This window comes from Belonocnema kinseyi, chromosome 6, assembly GCF_010883055.1.
Source record: "Belonocnema kinseyi isolate 2016_QV_RU_SX_M_011 chromosome 6, B_treatae_v1, whole genome shotgun sequence".
Taxonomy (NCBI): Eukaryota; Metazoa; Arthropoda; class Insecta; order Hymenoptera; family Cynipidae; genus Belonocnema; species Belonocnema kinseyi.
Genome location: NC_046662.1, coordinates 29,759,060 through 29,779,368, shown reverse-complemented (window position 1 = coordinate 29,779,368; position 20,309 = coordinate 29,759,060). Strand labels below are relative to the sequence as shown.

The 20,309-nt window shown below is 23.9% G+C and overlaps 2 protein-coding genes across 3 annotated transcripts in view; one reads left to right on the top strand and one right to left on the bottom strand.

Moving 5' to 3' along the window:
* The window catches only part of LOC117174115 (putative GTP-binding protein 6), a 22,520-nt gene extending 6,490 nt beyond the window's left edge, over nt 1-16,030 (bottom strand). Inside the window, exons 1-4 of one of the 2 annotated variants that reach the window (XM_033362887.1) lie at nt 15,766-16,030; nt 9,941-10,124; nt 5,573-6,853; nt 13-202 (exon numbers count right to left, since the gene is read on the bottom strand). In XM_033362887.1, the coding sequence (XP_033218778.1) occupies nt 13-202; nt 5,573-6,592 (1,210 nt within the window). In that variant the 5' untranslated portion in view covers nt 6,593-6,853; nt 9,941-10,124; nt 15,766-16,030. The remainder of the gene's footprint in view (nt 1-12; nt 203-5,572; nt 6,854-9,940; nt 10,125-15,765) is intronic. The other variant, XM_033362886.1, reaches the window with a different exon arrangement.
* Nucleotides 16,031-16,106: 76 nt separating this feature from the next.
* Nucleotides 16,107-20,309, top strand: part of LOC117174114 (dynamin-binding protein-like) — a 63,903-nt gene continuing 59,700 nt past the window's right edge. Inside the window, exon 1 of the mRNA XM_033362885.1 lies at nt 16,107-16,238. Within this exon, the coding sequence (XP_033218776.1) occupies nt 16,149-16,238 (90 nt within the window). The 5' untranslated portion in view covers nt 16,107-16,148. The remainder of the gene's footprint in view (nt 16,239-20,309) is intronic.

Below are 20,309 nucleotides of genomic sequence, written 5' to 3'. Positions count from 1 at the left end.
AACAAGCCTAACCCGTTGCATTTTTTGCTGAAACTGCTATTGTGTCTTCAGGAATAGTGCCCTTTTCCACTAAATCACACTTGTTTGCAATTTCAATTACTGGCCGATCCTCAATAAGAAGAGACTTCAGAGTAGCCCTCACATGATCCACTTGGGCTTCTCTATCTGGATGACTGACATCAACCACGTGTACAATTACGTCCTAGAAGACATTTTTTAATTTTATTAAGGCCATGTGATGAGTGGGTGACGTGCCCAGATTCCTACTTTACCGCCACTTTTCTAATTTCCCAACTTATATTCACACGAAACGCCAAATTGAGTTGAAAATTTGTGATACTAATCAAGAAGCACTAACAATGGTGGGATGGGCCCTAAATTTTTACAATTATGAAAAAAGTTTTTTGTTGTAAATATTTTTTTTTTGCTTTTTTTATGTTTATTAAAGTTTAGGATTAGACCCACCTTTCTTAGTGCTTCTTATTTATTATCCCAAATTTTCAACTCGATGTGGCGCTTCGTAAGAAAGGTTGCGGTAAGGTAGGAATCTGGTCACGTGACCCACTCGTCACATGGCCTTAAGTCATCAATTCAATGCAGGGTGGCCGAAAAACTTTATTTTCAAAATTCCCTGACTTTTTTCGGAATTTCTCATTTTTCCTGATCATTTAAATATTTTACTTATTAAAACAGATTTATTTTTCATTTGAAAAACAAAATAACATTTTATAAATTAAATGTTTTATTGAAAGAAACTATATTCTTGTATTTTCAATAAAAAAGACCAATTTTTCATAATAGAAAGTTAAATTTTTATCCAAGAAAGAATAGAATTTTGACCAAATGATTCAATTTTAATTAAAAGATATGAATTCTCAACAAAAAATGTAATATTTGATATTTCAACCAAAAAAGATTTTATTTATAAATCAAAAACAGTCGATTTTAACAATTCAATTTTTTAACTGAAGAGTTATATCTTCAATTAAAGTTCTTTTTTAACCAAGTAGTTCAGTTTTCAACCAAGTATTAAAATTTTTATTTGCTAACGATGAATTCTCAACGAATAATATAAAAGTTGATATTTCAGTCAAAAAATATTTTTATTTTAAATAAAAAATTAATTAATTTAATGACAAATACAAATATTTATGAACACACGAACACTTGAATTTTCAACAAAAAGGTTGATTTTTGAAGTTAAAAAGTTGAATTTCTTAGAAAACCATTAACTTTGAAAACAAAAAAATGCATTTTTATTTTTAAAAAAAGTTAATTTTAAACAAAGAAACATTATTTTTCAAGCAACTGGTTGAATTTGTAGAAATAAGCTTGAACTTTTAACTTAAAAAGATAAATTTTTCATAAGGCATATGCATTTTTAACAAGAAAGTTTATTTTCAACCAATAAAGATGAATTTTCAATATAAAAATGACATTTTTAACAAAAAAGATGAATTTTCAAACCAGAAGGACGAATCATCTTTTCTAAAAACCAAATGTTAAATAAAACACGTAGATCGTTATATTTTCAACAGAATAATTAAATAAATCATCAAATCAATAAAGAAAAAAAATTTTCATCCAAATAGTTAATTTTTACCCCAAAATAGTTCAATTTTCAATCTAAAAAGAGAAAAAATGAAATATTTGTTTGAAATATCCTTAATTCGATTATCAAACTTCAGTCAGCAAAAAAGCCTCACAGAGCAATGAGTTGCAAAAGGTTTTCCATATAATGAAAAATAATAAAAATGCAATAATAATGAGCTGATCTGAAAAATTTACGATTGTAGATAAAGTAGAAATCACTTTTCTAAATTTACCAAAATTATTATAATACTGAAAACTTCAATTTTTCGGTGATGAGAAGTAAATTTCCAGTTTTTAAAATAAATTCCCGATAATTTCCCGGTTTCCCGGCCAAGTCGCTTAGCTGAAAACTTTTTTTTGAACATTTACAGCATCTATTACATTCTGAAACATTTGGTAATATTTGTATAATATTTGTGAAATCTTTGATATTGCGAAATATTTAAAATCTTTGCGACATATTAAACATATTTAGTAAAATTTCTAAACTTATTGAAATGTTTGAAAAATCATTTAAATCTGTCTGAAACTTTTGGAAAATCGATGAAATCTTTGTGAAATCTTTCTGAAATCTTTGCGAAATATTTAAAATCTTGGGAAAATGATTCAAATCCTGTTTAAATGTTTGTAAAATCTTTGCGACATTTTAAAAATATTACATAATATTTGTAAAATTATGTAAATCTTCGGAAAATCATTGAAATTTTTGTGAAATATTTGAAATCTTTGGGAAATCATTCAAATCCTTTTGAAATCTTTGTAAAATCTTTGAGATATACTAAAAATATTTAGTAAAATTTCTAAAATTATTGAAATGTTTGAAAAATCATTGAAATCTTTGCGACATATTTGAAATCTTTTGAGAATCATTCAAATTCTTTTTAAATGTTTGTGAAATCTTTGCGACATACTTAAAATATTTTATAATATTTTTAAAATTATGGAAATGTTTGGAAAATCATTGAAATCTTTCATAATTCTTGCTGAAATCTTTGCAATCTTTGCAAAATATTTGAAATCTTTGGGAAATCATTCATATACTTTTGAAATCTTTGCGACATATTAAAAATATTTACTAAAATTTCTAACATTTTCTAAAATATTCGTGAAATTCTTCTGAAATGATTGCAATCTTTGCGAAACATTTGAAAATTTTGGAAAATCATTCAAGTCCTTTTGAAATCTCTGTAAAATCTTTGTAAAATATTAAAAATATTTAGTAACATTTCTAAACTTATTGAAAAGTTTGAAAAATCATTTAAATCTATCTGAAACTTTCAGAAAATGATTGAAATCTTTGTAAAATCTTTCTGAAATCTTTGCGAAATCTTTGAAATCTTTGGGAAATCATTCAAACTCTTGTTATAAGTTTGTGAAATTTTGCTGAAATCTTTGCTATTGTGAAATATTTGGAAATTATTCAAATTCTTTTGAAATTTTTGTGAAATGTTTGAGACATATTAAAAACATTTAGTAACATTTTTTAAATTATTGAAATGTTTGAAAAATCATATAAATCTGTCTGAATTTTTTGGAAAATCATTGAAATATTCATAAAATTTTTCTGAAATGTTCACAATCTTTGCGACACATTTGAAATCTTTGGGAAATCATTCAATATTTGCAAAATCTTTGCGAAATTTTAAAAGCATTACATAATATTTGTAAAATTATGGAAATGTTTGGAAAGTCATTGAAATCTTTGTGAAATATTTGAAAATCTTTGGAAAATCATTCAAATCCATATGAAATCTTTGTAAAACCTTGGCGAAATATTAAAAATATTTTGTAACATTTCTAAACTTATTTAAATGTTTGAAAAATCATTTAAATCTGTCTGAAACGTTTGGAAAATCATTGAAATCTTTGCGAAATATTTGAAATCTTTGAGAAATAATTCAAATCATTCAAAATTTCTAACATTTTTGAAACGTTTAAAAATCATTAAAATCTTCGTGACATTTTTCTGATATAACTGCAATCTTTGCAACATATTTGAAATATTATTGGAATCATTCAGATTTTTAAAAAAATTTTGTGAAATCTTTGCAACATATTTAAAATATTTTATAATATTTTAAAAATTATGTAAATGTTTGGGAAATCATTGAAATCTTTTTTAATCTTTCTGAAATCTTTCTATTCTTTGCGAAATATTTGAAATCATTGGGAAATCATTCAAATCGTTTTGAAATATTTTTGAAATCTTTGCGACATATTTAAAAAATTTGATAATATCAGTAAAATGATGGAATTCTTTGGAAAATTATTGAAATATTCGTGAAATTTTTCCGAAATTATTGCAATATTTAGGACATATTTGAAATCGTTTGGAAATCATTCAAATCCTTTATGAAATCTTTGTGAAACATTTATAATATTTTTAATTATGGAAATGTTTGGAAAATCATTGAAATCTTTGTGAAATGTTTGCGAAATATTGGAAATGTCTGGGAAACCATTAAAATTTTTGTAACATCTTTCTGAAATGTTTGCAATCATTGAAAAATATTTGAAAATCTTTGGGAAATCATTAATATCCTTTTAAAATCTTTTTAAACTCTTTGCGACGCATTAAAAATATTTAGTAACATTTTAAAAATTATTGAAATGTTTGAAAAATCATTTAAATCTATCTGAATTCTTTGGAAAATCATTGAAATATTCGTGTAATTTTTCTGAAATGATTGCAATCTTTGCGACATATTTAAAATGTCTGGGAAACCATTGAAATTTTTGTAAAATCTTTCTGAAATGTTCACAATCTTTGCGACATATTTGAAATTTGTGGGAAATCATTCAAATTCTTTTTAAATTTTTGTCAAATCTTTGCGACATTTTAAAAATATTACATAATATTTGTAAAATTATCGAAATCTTTGGAAAATCATTTAAATATTCGTGAAATTTCTCTGAAACGATTGCAATCTTTGCGACATATTTGAAATCTTTGTGACATACTTAAAATATTTGATAATATTTGTAAAATTATGGAAACCTTTGGAAAATCATTGAAATCTTTTAACAATCTTGCTCAAATCTTTGCGAAATATTTGAAATCTTTAGGAAATCAATCAAATCCTTTTACAATGTTATTAATAACATTTGTAAAATTATTTAAATGTTTGGGAAATCATTGAAATCTTTGCAATCTTTGCGAAATATTTGAAATCTTTGGGAAATCATTCAAATCCTTTTGAAAGCTTTGTGCAATCTTTGCGATAAATTTATAATATTTGATAATATTTGTAAAATTATGGAAATCTTTGGAAAATCATTAAAATCTTTTAACAATCTTGCTGAAATCTTTGCGAAATATTTGAAATCTTTAGGAAATCAATCAAATCCTTTTACAATGTTATTAATAACATTTGTAAAATTATGTAAATGTTTGGGAAATCATTGAAATCTTTGCAATCTTTGCGAAATATTTGAAATCTTTGGGAAATCATTCAAATCCTTTTGAAAGCTTTGTGCAATCTTTGCGATAAATTTATAATATTTGATAATATTTGTAAAATTATGGAAATGTTTGTGAAATCTTTGGGAAATCATTGAAATCTTTTAAAATATAAAACTATTGAAATGTTTAAAAAATCATTGAAATCTTTGCGACATATTTGAAATGTTTGATAATATTTGTAAAATTATGAAAATCCTTGGAAAATCATTGAAATTTTGTGATAATCTTGCTGAATCTTTTCAATCTTTGCGACATATTTGAAATCTTTGGGAACTCATTCAAATCCTTTTAAAATGTTTGTGAAATCTTTGCGAAATATTAAAAATAATTGCTAATATTTGTAAAATTATAGAAATGATTGGAAAATGGTTGAAATCTATCTGAAATCTTTAAGAAATCATTGCATTCTTTGTGAAATCTTTGGAAAATCATTCAAATAATTGTGAAACATTGTTTATCTATCTGGAATATTGTCTGAATCATTAAAATCCTTGTATAATCTTTTTCAACACTTACAGCGTCTATTGCATCCTGAAATGTCACTCTGAAAGGCGCGAGCAAACCTTCAGGTACATTTTGAATAAAACCTATCGTGTCCATATAAACAATTTTCATTCTGCTAGGAAGTAGGCCTTCATGAGCAGTTGAGTCCAACGTAGCAAACAACTGATTCCTCGGCATCAACGACAAATCACCCGTCAAAGCCTTGATTAAAGAAGTCTTTCCACAATTCGTATAACCGACAATAGCCACACTCGGTATCCCGCAAAACCTTCTCTTCTGTCTCACAACCGTACGTCGCTCCTGCACTTTTTGCAAAGCTTTTTTCAATTTCCCCTGACGTCCTTGCAGCAACCTTTTTCTACTCTCTTCCAAATTTATTTTCCCATCGACATTACTCTCGATCATCTTCTTCCAGATGTAAGGAATTTCGGCAAGAGCCACTTGCAGTTTAGCTTCCGGACTTTTCGCATGCTGACGAAATATGTGAATGACGATCGAATAACGATCAAAGACGGGCAAAGCGAACTCCTTCTGCAATTCGGCGATTTGCACGAGTCTCAACATATTTGTGCTGATGAATACGGCCGTAACGTAATCAGCGGTCAGTATTCTTTTTTTTAATTCGTTAAGTCCACCAGAACCGACCAGTTTCTTCCTTTGAAGGGACAATAGAGGCACACATTTTTTATCGACAACTGCCCAACGAGGAAGAGTTTTAACGAGAGCTTCTGCTTCAGCCAGTTGCAATTCTGGCGTGGTATTCTTTACTTTTCCGGGTCCCCATTTTATGTAAGGCTGTATTATAAAAACGCGATGAGCCCCAGCGATAGTCCCTAGATAATAATTCGCCAATTCCTGATACTCGGTTCTTTCCTGCTCTGTCTCTTCCGCCATTTCGATATCGCTAGGTAAAAATTCATGATTCAATCTGCAAACTATATTTGCTAGTTTAGAAATTCTTGGCGAAGTTGAAAAAACTGAGGGAGGAAGGCTGTCTCGTATTATGAGAACAAGCTTACGAAGGCAGTGCATTTTAACATTTATTTACAGTTACGTAAGATAAGCAATTTTAGCTTGAGAATTTTTTTTAAGCTTTTTTTTTTAATTTGTCACGTTCTTTTTCCTTTTTTTCTGTATATATTCGCCTCGTATTTTCTTCACATTTTGTCTTAGAGTAATATCCCACACAAAAGGATGTTAAAACTGTAGCGAACGAAGCGATAAGTAATCTGTTTTGAAAACCGACATATTTTTCCAGTCCACGCTTCGCAAGATAGGGATATACAAAAGCCCCTGAAAGAAAATATATTTAGTTTTTTAACAGGATGTCTATTTATGCCCTGGAAAAAAGATCCTGACAATTCTAGATTTTTTTCAGATATCCCACGATTTTTTCCGGTTCATTTTTTATAGCTATTCAATTAATTCGCTTTTTTTTTAAATTAGTAGTATAGCAAAGCGCGTTCTGCGTCATTTACCAGCCTCCCTATTTTACCGACGGTTGGTTAAATACTTACCCGCAGTTATGTACTTTGAAAATTTAATGAATATTATCAACATTTTCAATCATTTTGAATTACGATTTGAAAAAATAATTACATTATTTGAATTTCGCGGGAAAATATATCTCATCATATTGGAAAGCGCGCTTAATTTAAATAGTAAAAAAAGTTAAAGTAATTTAGAACATATTATTTGCATTAGAAAGTGCCTTATTCAGAGTTGCTACAATATCAATATCTACAATATAAAACCAAACATATGCCTAGCCTAGAAGATTAATAATATTAATGCAAAAAATTTTTTTCTAAATACATTTTAAACAATTTTTTGTTTAGTTTTCAAATTAAAAAGATAAATTATGAACCTAAAAATGAATTTTCAACTAAAATGACGAATTTTCAACAGAAAATATGAATTTTTAACCAAAAAGTTAGCTTAATTTAATAACAATGAATTTTCAAACAACCAAATTTTTAACTAAAATTATTAACTCGCAACTGAAATGTTGAAGTTTTTACGTGAATTAAAAAAAAATGAATTTTTATGAAAAAAAAGATGATTTAAAAAAAAAATTACATGAGTTTTCAACCACATAGTTGATATTTCAACTAAAAAAGATCAGTTTTTCAACAGTTTTTTTAATTTTTAACTCAAAAAATTCAATTTTCAACAAAAAATGAAATAGTTAAATTTTTAATTTAAGAAAGTAATTTAAAAAAAATTGGAACAAAAAATAGTACATTTTCAAAAAAAGTCATGACTTTTAAAATAAAATGATGAAATTTAGCAAAAAGTTCAGCTTTCAACCAATTAATTTAATTTTTAACTAAAATCATTAATTCTCAAATAAAATGATGAATCTTTAACAAGAAAAGTTTATTTTTCAAACAAAAAGATTATTTAAAAAAAAAAACGATTTTTTAACAAAGTAAATGAATTTTAAACCACATAGTGGAAATTTCAACTAAAAAAGGTCAATTTTTAACCCAATTTTTGAACTTTTAACTAGAAAAATGCAATTTTAACCGAAAATGGAATAGTTAAATTTTCAATTAAAAAAAGGAATTTTCGAAAAAAAAACTTTTAAACAAAAAATAGTACATATTCAACCAAAGTCATGAATTATCAACTAAAAAATGAATTTAAGCATAAGAGTTCAACTTTCAACCAAGTAGTTTAATTTTTTTTTAAATCATGAATTCTCAACTAAAAAAATGATGAATCTTTAACTAGAAGAGTTTAATTTTCAAACAAATAGATTATTTTTACAAAAAAGACGATTTTTTCAATATATTACATGAATTTTCAACCATATAATTGAAATTTCAACTAAAAAGATCAATTTTTAACAACATTTTTGAACTTTTAACTAAAAAAATTCAATTTTCAACCAATAATGGAATATTTTAATTTTCAATTAAAAAAAATTATTAAAAAAAAAACTTCATACAAATAATAGCACATTTTCAAACAAAGTGATGAATTTTCAACTAGAATGATGAATTTTTAACTAGAAGAGTTCAATTTTCAAACAAAAAGATTATTTTTAAAAAACACGATTTTTCCACAAATTGCATGGATTTTTAACAATACAGTTGAAATCTTAAATAAAAAAGATAAATTTTTAACAAAATTGTTGAACTTCGAACTGAAAAAGATCAATTTTTAACCAAAAAGATGAATTTTCTACAAAAAAGATAGTTCAATTTGCTGTCAGAAAAGTAAAAAACAATTTTTTATTAAAATTACTTTATGTTTAACTAAAAATATACATAGCTACATCTTCAGTTAAAACAAATTATTTCTCAACTAAAAATAAACGAATTTTCAACCAAAGAAATTAATTCTTAACAAAAAATATAATAGTTGAATTTTTTACAAAACAGAACATTTTTTAATGAGAAATATTACATTTCTATAATAAAGGCTAAATTTTGCACACAAATGGAATAGTTCAAGTAAATTTTCAACTAAAATGATAAAGCTTCCACTAAAAAAATTTAATTTTTAACCAAATACATTAATTTTCAACTAAAATGTTAAAGCTTCAATCAAAAATAAAATATATAAATTCTCAGTTAAAAAGTTAATGATTAACCAAAGATATGAAATTTAAGCAAATGATTAAATATGCTGCAGAAAAACTTAAATTTTCAGTAAAAAAAATGTTCGACACCCAAAAAACGAATTTATAACGAAATACTTAAATTTTCAAAAAAAAAAAAAAAAATAGATTGTAAATTAAAATCATAAATCTTTCACCGAAAAAATTAATTTTTAACAAAACAGTCTGACTCTCAGCCAAGTATTTGAATGTTTATCCAAAAAATATGAATTCTCAACAAAAAACTGATATTTTAACCAAAAAAGACTTCAATTTAAATCCAAAAACAGTTGAATTCCACTAAAAATACGAATTTCCCAGTAAGAAAGATTTTTCAGTCAAGAAAGAGAAAACATTTCAACCAAACTGTTGAACTTTTAATTAACAATATAAATTTTCAATCAAGAAAATAGTTTTTTCTACCAAAAAGGACGAATATTCAACAAAATACATACACATAACATATAACAGTTACATTTTCAGTTATGAAATTTATTTACAAAAAAATTATTTTCAAAAATAAGTTAAATCCGGTAATATAAATCTACTTTTACAAATGAAGAAAAATTGTTATTTAATCTTATATAACGAATTCAAACAAATTTAAGCAGGTTTTTGAAAAAAAATTATTAAATTTTCATAACTTTTTAGAGCTTAAGTTTAATTAAATAATTAATATATTAATAATTTAAAGCTAATATTAATAATAAAATAATCAATTGATGCTTCACAAATTCTTAGAATAATTAGACTTTTCAAATAAATTAAGTTACCTCCTAGTAAACAGTAAAATGCAGATGCACCACAAGGACCTGCACACTTTGTAAGTTCGGATTTTAAACGTTGTTCTGACCAAGGTTCTTCTGAACTTTCGACATTGCTCATATCTAAATTTCTAACTGGAAACGCAATTTCTCAATAGCATTAAATTCTCAAGATGCAATTATATTGGTCCAGCTAAAAAATATTTATTACTTATTTACTAATTATTAATGTACAGATTTAAAGTTTACAAAATTACGTAAATAACTTGTTCTACTTGTGATGTATCTGAAGTTCTAAACGTTCAAATTAACAAAATATTAGATAACTCTTTAAATTCTTAGACAAAAAATATTAAACTTTAACCGAAAAGTTTAATTTCTAAGGCAAAAAGACGATTTTTTAGAACTCAGTTTAATTTTAAAACAGAACATTTGGATTTGCAAGAAGAAGGTTCAATATTCAAAAACAAATAAAAGACAAATTTACAACAAACCTGTTCAGTTTTCAACAGAAAAGGATGAATTTTCAACAAAATAATTGTATTATTAACAAAATAATAAAAGTTTCTATCGAAAAAGATAAAAAAAAACTTTACCAAGAGAGAAAAATATTTAAAAAAAAAAGTTTAATTTTTATCCAAAAAATTTTTTTAATCAATGAAAGGATGACTTTATAACCAAAATTTTGAATTTCAATAAAAAAAATTAAATTTTTAACCAATAATAAAAATGCTGATTAAAAAAGATGAATCTTCTACCAGCAGAAATGACTTTTCAAACAAACAATACGAATTTTCAACCAAGAAAGATTTTTTTACTTAAAAAAGAAAAAAAATTCAACCAAATCATTCATTTTTTTACGAAAATAGTTTAATTTTCAACCAAAAGAGCGAATTTTTGACAAAATAATTGAAGTATTAACGAAACAGTTACATTTTTATTCAGAAGGACAAATTTTTAACAAGATAGTTTCGTTTTTAACAAAAAAGGATACCTTCTTAACAAAATTGTGTTTTTAATAATTAACTAATATAATCTTTTATAAAAAAGATAAAATTTATACCAAGAGAGATGAATTTTCAAACAGAAGACGAAATTTTAACTAAAAAGTTGAATTCAAAGAAAAAACACAAATTTTTCTAATATAGTTAAATTTTTACCAAAAAACATATTAATTTTTAACCAAACTGTTGCATTTTTAACGAAAAATATCTACAAGGGAGATACATTTTCAAACCGAAGACGAATTTTCAACCAAGAAGGATTTTTTGGCCCAAAAAATATCAACCAAATAGTTGTTTTTTCTACCAAAAAAGTTCAGTTTTCAGCAAAAAAGGACAAATTTAGAACAAAGCTGTTGAGTTCTCAGCCAAAAAGGATGAAGTTTTAAAAAAATAAGTGTATTCTTAACAAAATAATAAAAGTTTCTATCGAAAAAGATTAAAACAACTTTACCAAGAGAGATAAATATTCAACAAAAAAGTTTAATTTTTATCCTAGAAAAATTTTGTGATAAAAAAAGATCAAGTTTAAACTGAATAGTTGAATTTTCAAATTATAAAGATGAATTTTTGACCCAAAAAGACGAATGTCAAACAAGAGAATTGAATTTTCAACAAAAAAGGATGACTTTTTAACCAATAATAAAAGCATCATTTTTCTACGGAAATAGTTTAATTTTCAACCAAAAAGGCGAATTTTCAACAAAATAATTGAAATATTTACGAAACAATTAAATTTTAATTTAGAAGGACAAATTTTCAACCAGATAGTTTCGTTTTTAACAAAAAAGGATGCCTTCTTAACAAAATTGTTTTATTAGTAATTATCTAATATATAATCTTTAACAAAAAAAATCAAATTTATACCAAGAGAGATGAATTTTCAAACAGAAAAGACGAAATTTTTACAAAAAAGTTAAAATTTTAATCAACAAAGATTTTTTAGGTAAGAAAACTTTTTTTTATCAAATTTTTGAATTTTCAGCCCAACTTTTGTCACAAAATACATAAATTTTTAACAAAAAAATTGAATTCAAACCAAAAACACAACTTTTTATAAAATAATTAAATTTTTACCAAAAAACATATTAATTTTTAACTAAACCGTTGCATTTTTAACGAAAAATATCTACAAGAGAGATACATTTTCAAACCGAAGACGAATTTTCAACCAAGAAAGATTTTTTGGCCAAGAAAATGTCAACCAAATAGTTGTTTTTTCTACCAAAAAAGTTCAGTTTTCAGCAAAAAAAAAATTAGAACAAAGTTGTGGAGTTTTCAGCCAAAAGGACGACTTTTTAACAAAATTATAGAATTTGTATGAAAAGATTTAAATTTTTAACCAATTATAAAATTTTAACCAAAAAAGATAGATTTTTTAGTAAGATAGAAAAACATTTCAACTGAAAAGTTCATTTTTCTTTAAAAATAGTTAAATTTCCAACAAAAAAAAAAAAATTTCTACCAAGAGAGAAAATAATTGTTTTTACCTTTTTAGTAGTGAAGAAAAAAAGTTTGAACCAAATTCTTGAATATTCAACCAAAAATAGACGAAGTTTCACCCAAAAATATAATGGTTGATATTTCAACCAAAAAATATTTTAATTTTAAATTCAAAAAAATTTGAATGCAATAAAAAGACGAATTTTTAACAAAAGAGTTAAATCCTCAACCAAAACAGATAATTTTTTAGTAAAAAAAAATAATTTTCTGACCAAAAGAGTGAAAACTCAAACAATAAAGATGGATTTTCAACAAAATAAATAATTTTTTCACCAAATTATTGTATCCTTAGCTAAATAATAAAATTTTCTACCGAAAAATATGATATTTTTATAAAGAGAGATAAATTTTCAACAAAAAAGGTGAATTGTTATCCAAGAGAAATTTCTTAGTGAAAAGAGAACACAGGTTAATTAATTATCAACCAAAAATAAAATAAAAAAAAGAATTTTGAATAAAATAATTGAATTTTTAATTAAATATTTCAATTTTAACTAAGAAGGACAATTTTTCAACAAAATAGTTGCGTTTAAACAAAAAGTATTATTAATTATATAATAAAATTTTCAAACGATAAAGATGAAATACCTACCAAGAGAAATGAATTTTCAAACAAAAAATATGAACTTTCAACAAAAAAGTTGAAATTTGAACCAACAAAGATTTCTTAGTGAAGATAAAATGTTTTTAACCAAATTATTAAATTTTCTACCAAAGTAGAATAGTTGAATCTTCAATAAACAGATTAAATTTTCAACCATTATTAAATTTTAAACAAATAGTTAATTTTTTCCGCCAAAATAGTTCAATTTTCAACCCAAAAAGACAAAAGTTCAACAAAACTGTTAAGTTTTCAACCAAAAAGGATTATTTTTTAGCAAAACTGTTGTATTTTTAATCTTAAAGACAAAATTTTAAACCAAAAAGTTCAAATTTCTACTTAGAGAGACGAATTTTCAATTTTAAAAAGTTGAATTTTTATCCAAAAAAGGAAAAAGTTGATATTTTAACGAATAATGATTTTAATTTGAAATCTAAAAAAGTTGAATTTAACCAATCAAGAAGAATTTTTAACGATTAGTTCAATTTTGTAAACAAAGGTTAAATCTTCAATAAGAGAAATTATTTTTTAACCAAGTAGTTCACTTTTTTACCAGATATTTAAATTTTCATTTAAAAAAAGATGAATTCACAAAGAAAAATGTAAAATCGATATTTCAACAAAAAAATATTTTTATTTTAAATAAAAAATAAATTAATTTCACGAAAAATACGAATATTTAACCACCGAAACTGATCAATTTTCAAGATAAAGCTACATTTTTTTAAAGTAAAAAAGTGAAATTAAAAAAAAACCGTTGACTCTGAAACGCCAAATGATGAACTTTTAACAAAAAACTTAATTTTTAACCAAGAAACATTCCTTCCCAAGAAAATAGTCAAATTTCTAGCAAAATACTTGAATTTTTGAGTCAAAAATATAAATTTTTCATAAGAAAAATGAATTTTTTAACAAAAAAGTTTATTTTCAAGCAAAAAATATTAAATTTCTATGAAGAGAGAGTTTTGAAAAATAAACAAAACAGTTGAATTTTTAGACGAGAAAGAATTTTTAGTCAATAAAGAAAACAAAATTTTAACAAAATAGGTTTTTTTCTAAAAATAGTTCAATTTTCAACCCAAAAAGACTAAAGTTCAACAAAACTGTTGAGTTTTTAACCAAAAATGATAACCTTTTAAACAAATTTGTATACAATTTTTCATAAATTAAATATTTTAATTATTAAAACAAATTTATTTATAATTTGAAAAAGTAAATAAAATTGTATAAATTAAATGTTTTATTTTTTAACCAAAGAATATTTTAATTTGAAATCGAAAACAGTTGATTCAAACTAAAAAAGGCGAATTTTCAACAATTCAAACAGTTTAATTTTCAATAATAACAATTAATTTTTAACTAAGTAGTTCACTTTTTAACCAAGTATTTGAATTTTCATATGAAAAAGATGAATTCTCAACGAAAAACATTAAATTTTATATTTCAACTAAAAACAATTTTTAATTTTAAATAAAAATGAAATTAATTTAACAAAAAATGCGAATATTTAAATAGTTCAATTTTCAATCCAAAAAGACAAATGTTCAACAAAATTGTTGAGTTTTTAACCAAAAGGGATAACTTTTTAACCAAATTTGGATACGATTCTCCGTAGTTTACATAAATTTATTTATAATTTGAAAGACAAAATTATATTTTATAAAATAAATGCTTTATTTTTAAAAACGAATTTTCAACAATTCAAACAGTTTTATTTTCAGTAATAAAAATTAATTTTTAACTAAGTAGTTCTCTGTTTAAGCAAGTATTTGAATTTTCATTTTAAAAAGATGAATTCTCAACAAAAAATATAAAATTTGATATTTCCACCAAAAAATAATTTAATTTGAAATAAAAAGTAAATGAATTTAACAAAAAACAGGAATATTTAACCACCCAAACATTTTAATTTTCAACATAAAGGTTGTTTTTTAAGCTAAACAGTTGTTAAAGAAACTTAAAGACGAGTTTTGAACAAAAAAGATGACATTATTACAAAAAAAGTTGAATTTTTTAACTGAATAATTAAATTTTTTACAAAACAGTAGAATTTTTAATCAGAAGTGATTAATTATGAACCAGAAATATAAGAGTAGACTTTTCAACAAAAACGAATTCATTTCCAGTAAAAAAAATAGTAGAATTTTTTTATTAAAAAAAAGAGAAACAATGAAAAAGGGAATTTTTCTGAAAATAGGGGAAAAAAGAGGAAAAAGTATAGTCAGGTTCCTCTTGTAACCTATAATTTGAAATATAACTAAATATTTTATCACTGTTTCTATGTAGTTTAAAAACTAATCACTAAAAGCCTTCCTTAATTTGAACGTTCCGAACTTTAAACGTTATTTGAATTACGTTATTGTAATTTTATTCCTATAAAAATAAAATAATTCGAAAAAAATGGTTTAAATAAAAAATAACAAAACACACTTGTGATTTTGTTTAAAAATGTAGATTATTTATTCTAATAAATTCTTACGCAACGAAAAATATAACCTACAAACCGTATCAAATTGTTTATGGAATTCAAAATGTTAATCACCTCATTCTAAAAAATTGATCACAACTTCATTTTTATTTCGTGCTTGCTGTTATCATAAAACTTATCACAAGAAAAAATAAACGATATAAATAATAAAACTTTGTCAGAAATGTTGCTCCGATAAAGAAAAAAAAAACTTTGTGGTATTTAAACCCAACAAAAAACTAAATCAAATAATGAAAGATACCTCTCTTTGTTGATGTATCAGACTATTGTTTCATGTAACCTTCGTTTATTGTCAACATTTTTCACACAAAAGTCAGAGTCCAAGTATGGAGTTCGTGATTTTTAAGGTTATGTAGCGCATTTTGGACTTTCGGAGCAACGTCACGTCAAAAGCATGCAGACGACGTAGAAGTCTCGTACGGAGTTGAACTGCGGGAGCTATGTAATTATTTAATTATACAAGAATTTGTCGAATTATGCACTATCGAGAGTTAATGCAAGTTTCTCGCCATCGTGCGACGTGCCAAATATATAACCTTAATTTTGTGCGCGAAAAGAAGAAACCAGCTGGACTGGGGAGATTTTAAAAGTTTATGTTTAGAAGTTAACCTTTTTATCGTTGAAATGGAGCCAGGAACATTAACAAGGGTATTGCACGATTTTCTCACGACTGTCGAAGGAGAATTAAGCCTTCGGAAAGGAGATTATTTTTTGGTAAGTAAGCTTTACCTGTTTTATACCGAATATATTATTTTTATTTTTAATTGTTTTTTTTTTGTTTTCTACGCAAATTGTTGACATTTCGATAATCGGAAGTAAATAATTTTAAATGATGTTTGCTTATGCTTATGTTTGTTTGTGGCGTTTAAAAAAAATCTGTAGTTTTTGTAATGACATGCAATATGCATTATTTATTTACAGAATATTAATTCTGTAACTTGAGAGTTCTTTTAGTTTTGAAATTCAAATTACTATACACGTATATAGTATACGACTACGTCATCATTCATCAGCAAATCAGCTATAAAACTTAAAAATAATCTTTATTTTCTATAACCTTGTAGAGATTTTGTTGTTGTTTTTGTTAAAAATTCGTCCTTTTCGGTCAATTATTTAATTATTTTCTTACAAAATTAACAATTTTGTTGAAAGTACATACTTTTTCTTTAAATATTCGTATTTTGGGTTGAAAATTTCAGTATTTGGTTGAAAATTAACCTTTTGTTATAATCTCATGTTCTTTGGTCGAACTATTTGATTAAAAATATATTTCTTTGAAAACTTATATTTTTAGGCTGAGAATTAAATTGTTTGTACATCTTTTCTTTGATGAACCTTTGACCATTTTTATTGAAAATTCGTTCTTTTTGGTAGAAACATAATCTTTCTTTGTTAAAAGTATAATTTTGTTTGAAAATTCTTATTTTATTGAAAAATCAATTATTTTGTTAAAAATGTTATTATTTGTTTAAAACCCAACTTTTTTGTTTAAATATATATTTTTTTGTTGAAAATTAAATTTTTTGTTTGGAAAATTAGTTTTATTTGGCTTGGGGTTCGAATATTTTGGTTGAAAATTCAACTATTTTGTCGAAAGTTCTTTTTTTTCGTTTTGAAAATTCAAATATTTTGTTTATCAATACGTCTAATTAGTGGAAAATTAACTTTTTTGTTGTAATTCATATTTTTGGCTCGCAAATTAATTTTTTGTGTACAAAAATCGCCTTTGTAACTGAAAAATTCAACAATTTCGAGTAAAATTAAACTTTTTTGATAGAAATATTAACTTTCATAATTAAAATGGAACTTTTTTTGTTAAAAATTCATCTTTTTCGGTATAATATTTAATTATTTTCTTACAAAATTAACAATTTTGTTGAAAGGATTGATTGTAAATTCATGTTCTTTGGTCAAACTATATAATTTTTAAAAAAATTGTTTGAAAACTTATACTTTTAGGTTGAAAATTCAATTTTGTTGTAATTTTTTTTTTAATATTCGACCATTTTTCTTGAAATTTAAAATTTGTTTTTGTTGAAAATTCATTGTTTTTGTGTAGAAAATTTGATTATTTTGTTAAAAATGAACGCTTTTGTTTAAAAATGTATTTTCTGGTTGAAAATTAAATTTTTTATAGGAATTTCGTTTTATTTGGTTGAGCGTTCGACTATTTTGGTTGAAAATTCAACTATTTTGTTGAAAGTTCTTTTTTTTGTTTTGAAAATTCAAATATTTTGTTTGTAAATACGACTATTTGATTTAAAATTAACTTTTTTGTTGTAATTCATATTTTTGGCTTGCAAATTCATTTTTTTTGTATAAAAATCGCCTTTTTAACTGAAAAATTCCACAATTTCGAGTAAAATTACACTTTTTTGATTGAAAATTAAACTTTTTTGACAGAAATATTAACTTTCATTATTAAAATTGAACTTTTTTTGTTAAAAATTCATCTTTTTCGGTATAATATTTAATTATTTTCTTACAAAATTAACAATTTTGTGGAAATGTCCTAGTTTCATTTTAAATATTAGTATTTTTGGGTTGAAAATTAACTTTTTGATTGTGAATTCATTTTCTCTGTTCAAACTATTTAATTAAAAAAAAAATATTTGAAAACTTCTATTTTTAGGTTGAAAATTCAATTTTGTTGTAATTTTTTTTTTTTAATATTCGATCATTTTTCTTGAAATTTAAATTTTGTTTTGTTGAAAATTCGTTGTTTTTGTGTTGAAAATTTAATTATTTTGTTAAAAATGAACGTTTTTGTTAAAATATATATTTTCCGGTTGAAAATTAAATTTTTTGTATTTAATTCGTTTTATTTGGCTCAACTTTCGACTATTTTGGTTGAAAATTCAACTATTTTGTTGAAAGTCCTATTTTTTTGTTTTGAAAATTTAAATATTTTGGAGGTAAATAAGAATATTTGGTTGAAAATTATAATTTTTATTGTAATTTAGAGTTGAAAATTTAATTGTTTTGTAGAAAATTCTATCTTTGTAACTAAAAAATTCTACATTTTCAGTAAAATTAAACTTTTTTGAATGAAAATTAAACTTTTTTGGTAGAAATATCACCTTTCATGATTGTCAGTGAACTTTTTTGTTTAAAATTCATCTTTTTTGTATTGAAAATTAAATTTATTGACAGAAATATCATCTTTTATGATTGTAAGTGAACTTTTTTGTTTAAAATTAATATTTTTCAGTATTTTTGGGTTCAAAATTAACTTTTCTGTTGTAAATTCATGTTCTTTGATCGAACTATTTGATTAAAAAATAAATTTGTTTGAAAACTTATATTTTTAGGTTGAAAATTCATTTTTTTTTTAATTTTTCACTACTGAACGTTAAACCACTTTTGTCGAAAATTTAACTACTTTGGTAAATTTCGTTCTTTTTGGTAGAAGCGCCATCTTTCTTGTTTGAAAGTATACTTTTTTTAAATTAATTTTTTTTTTGTCAAAAATCATATTATTTTTTTGAAAATTGAACTCTTTTTTAATGTTAAAAATTCAATTTTTTTGTATTTTCTTTTACTAAAAATTCGACCATTTTTCTTGAAAATTCGTATTTTTTATATTGAAAATTTGATTATTTGGTTAAAAATCAACTTTTTTTCGGTTGAAAATTTAATCTTTTGATTGGAAATTCGTTTTATTTGGCTGAGCGTCGGACTATTTTGGTTGAAAATTCAACTATTTTGTCGAAAGTCCTTTTTTTCCGTTTCGAAATTTTCAATATTTTGGTTGTAAATACGACTATTTGGTTAAAAGTTAACTTTTTGTTGTACTTTATATTTTTGGATTGAAAAATTAATTGTTTTGTGCAAAATTCGCTCTTGTAACTGAAAAATTCAAGAATTTCGAGTAAACTGAAACTTTTTTGACAGAATTATCATCTTTCATGATTGAAAGTGAATTTTTTTGCATTACATTTTTAATTGAGATTTAATCTTTTTAAAGTGAAAATTAAACTTGCTTGGTTAGGAGCTGAAATAATTTGTTAAAAATTAATTTTTTTTATTCAACATTTATAATTTTAGTTACAAATTTATCTCTTTGGTTGAAAATGTAACTATTTTCTTGAAAATTTGTAGAAAATTTAACTATTTTGTTACAAATTCATCTATTTTGCCAAAAATGCACTATATTTCGACTTATATGATTAAAACTTTAAAATGTTTCAAATTGAATTTAATGTGACACATGATTTTATTTACAAAAATTTATGGTTATAAATACGACTATTTGGTTGAAAATAAACTTTTTTGATGTAATTTATATTTTTGGGTTCAAAATTAAATTGTTTTTTCTTTCGTTGAAAATTAATATTTCAACCTGAAAATTGAAGTACTATATTTTTTATTTGAAAATTCGTTTTTTTGTGTAGAAAATTCACCAATTGGGTTGAAAATGAACTTTTTTGTTGTAATTTATATTTTTGGGTTGAAAATTTAATTGTTTTGTACAAAATTCGCCTTTCTAACTGAAAAATTTAACAATTTCGAGCAAAATTAATTTTTTTTGACAGAAATATCATCTTTCATGATTGAAAGTGAACTTTTTTAATAAAAAATTCATCTTTTTCGGTTAAATGTTTAATCATATTGAATTATTACATTTTTTACTGATATTTCATCTTTTTAAAGTGAAAATTCAACTTACTTCATTAGGAGCTGAACTATTATTATTATTATTATTACACCATTAAGCCATTTCCCTTTCGGGGTAGGCGTGACTCACTCGGCAGGGGAAAGGAGTAGTGTGTGGATGGGATAGAG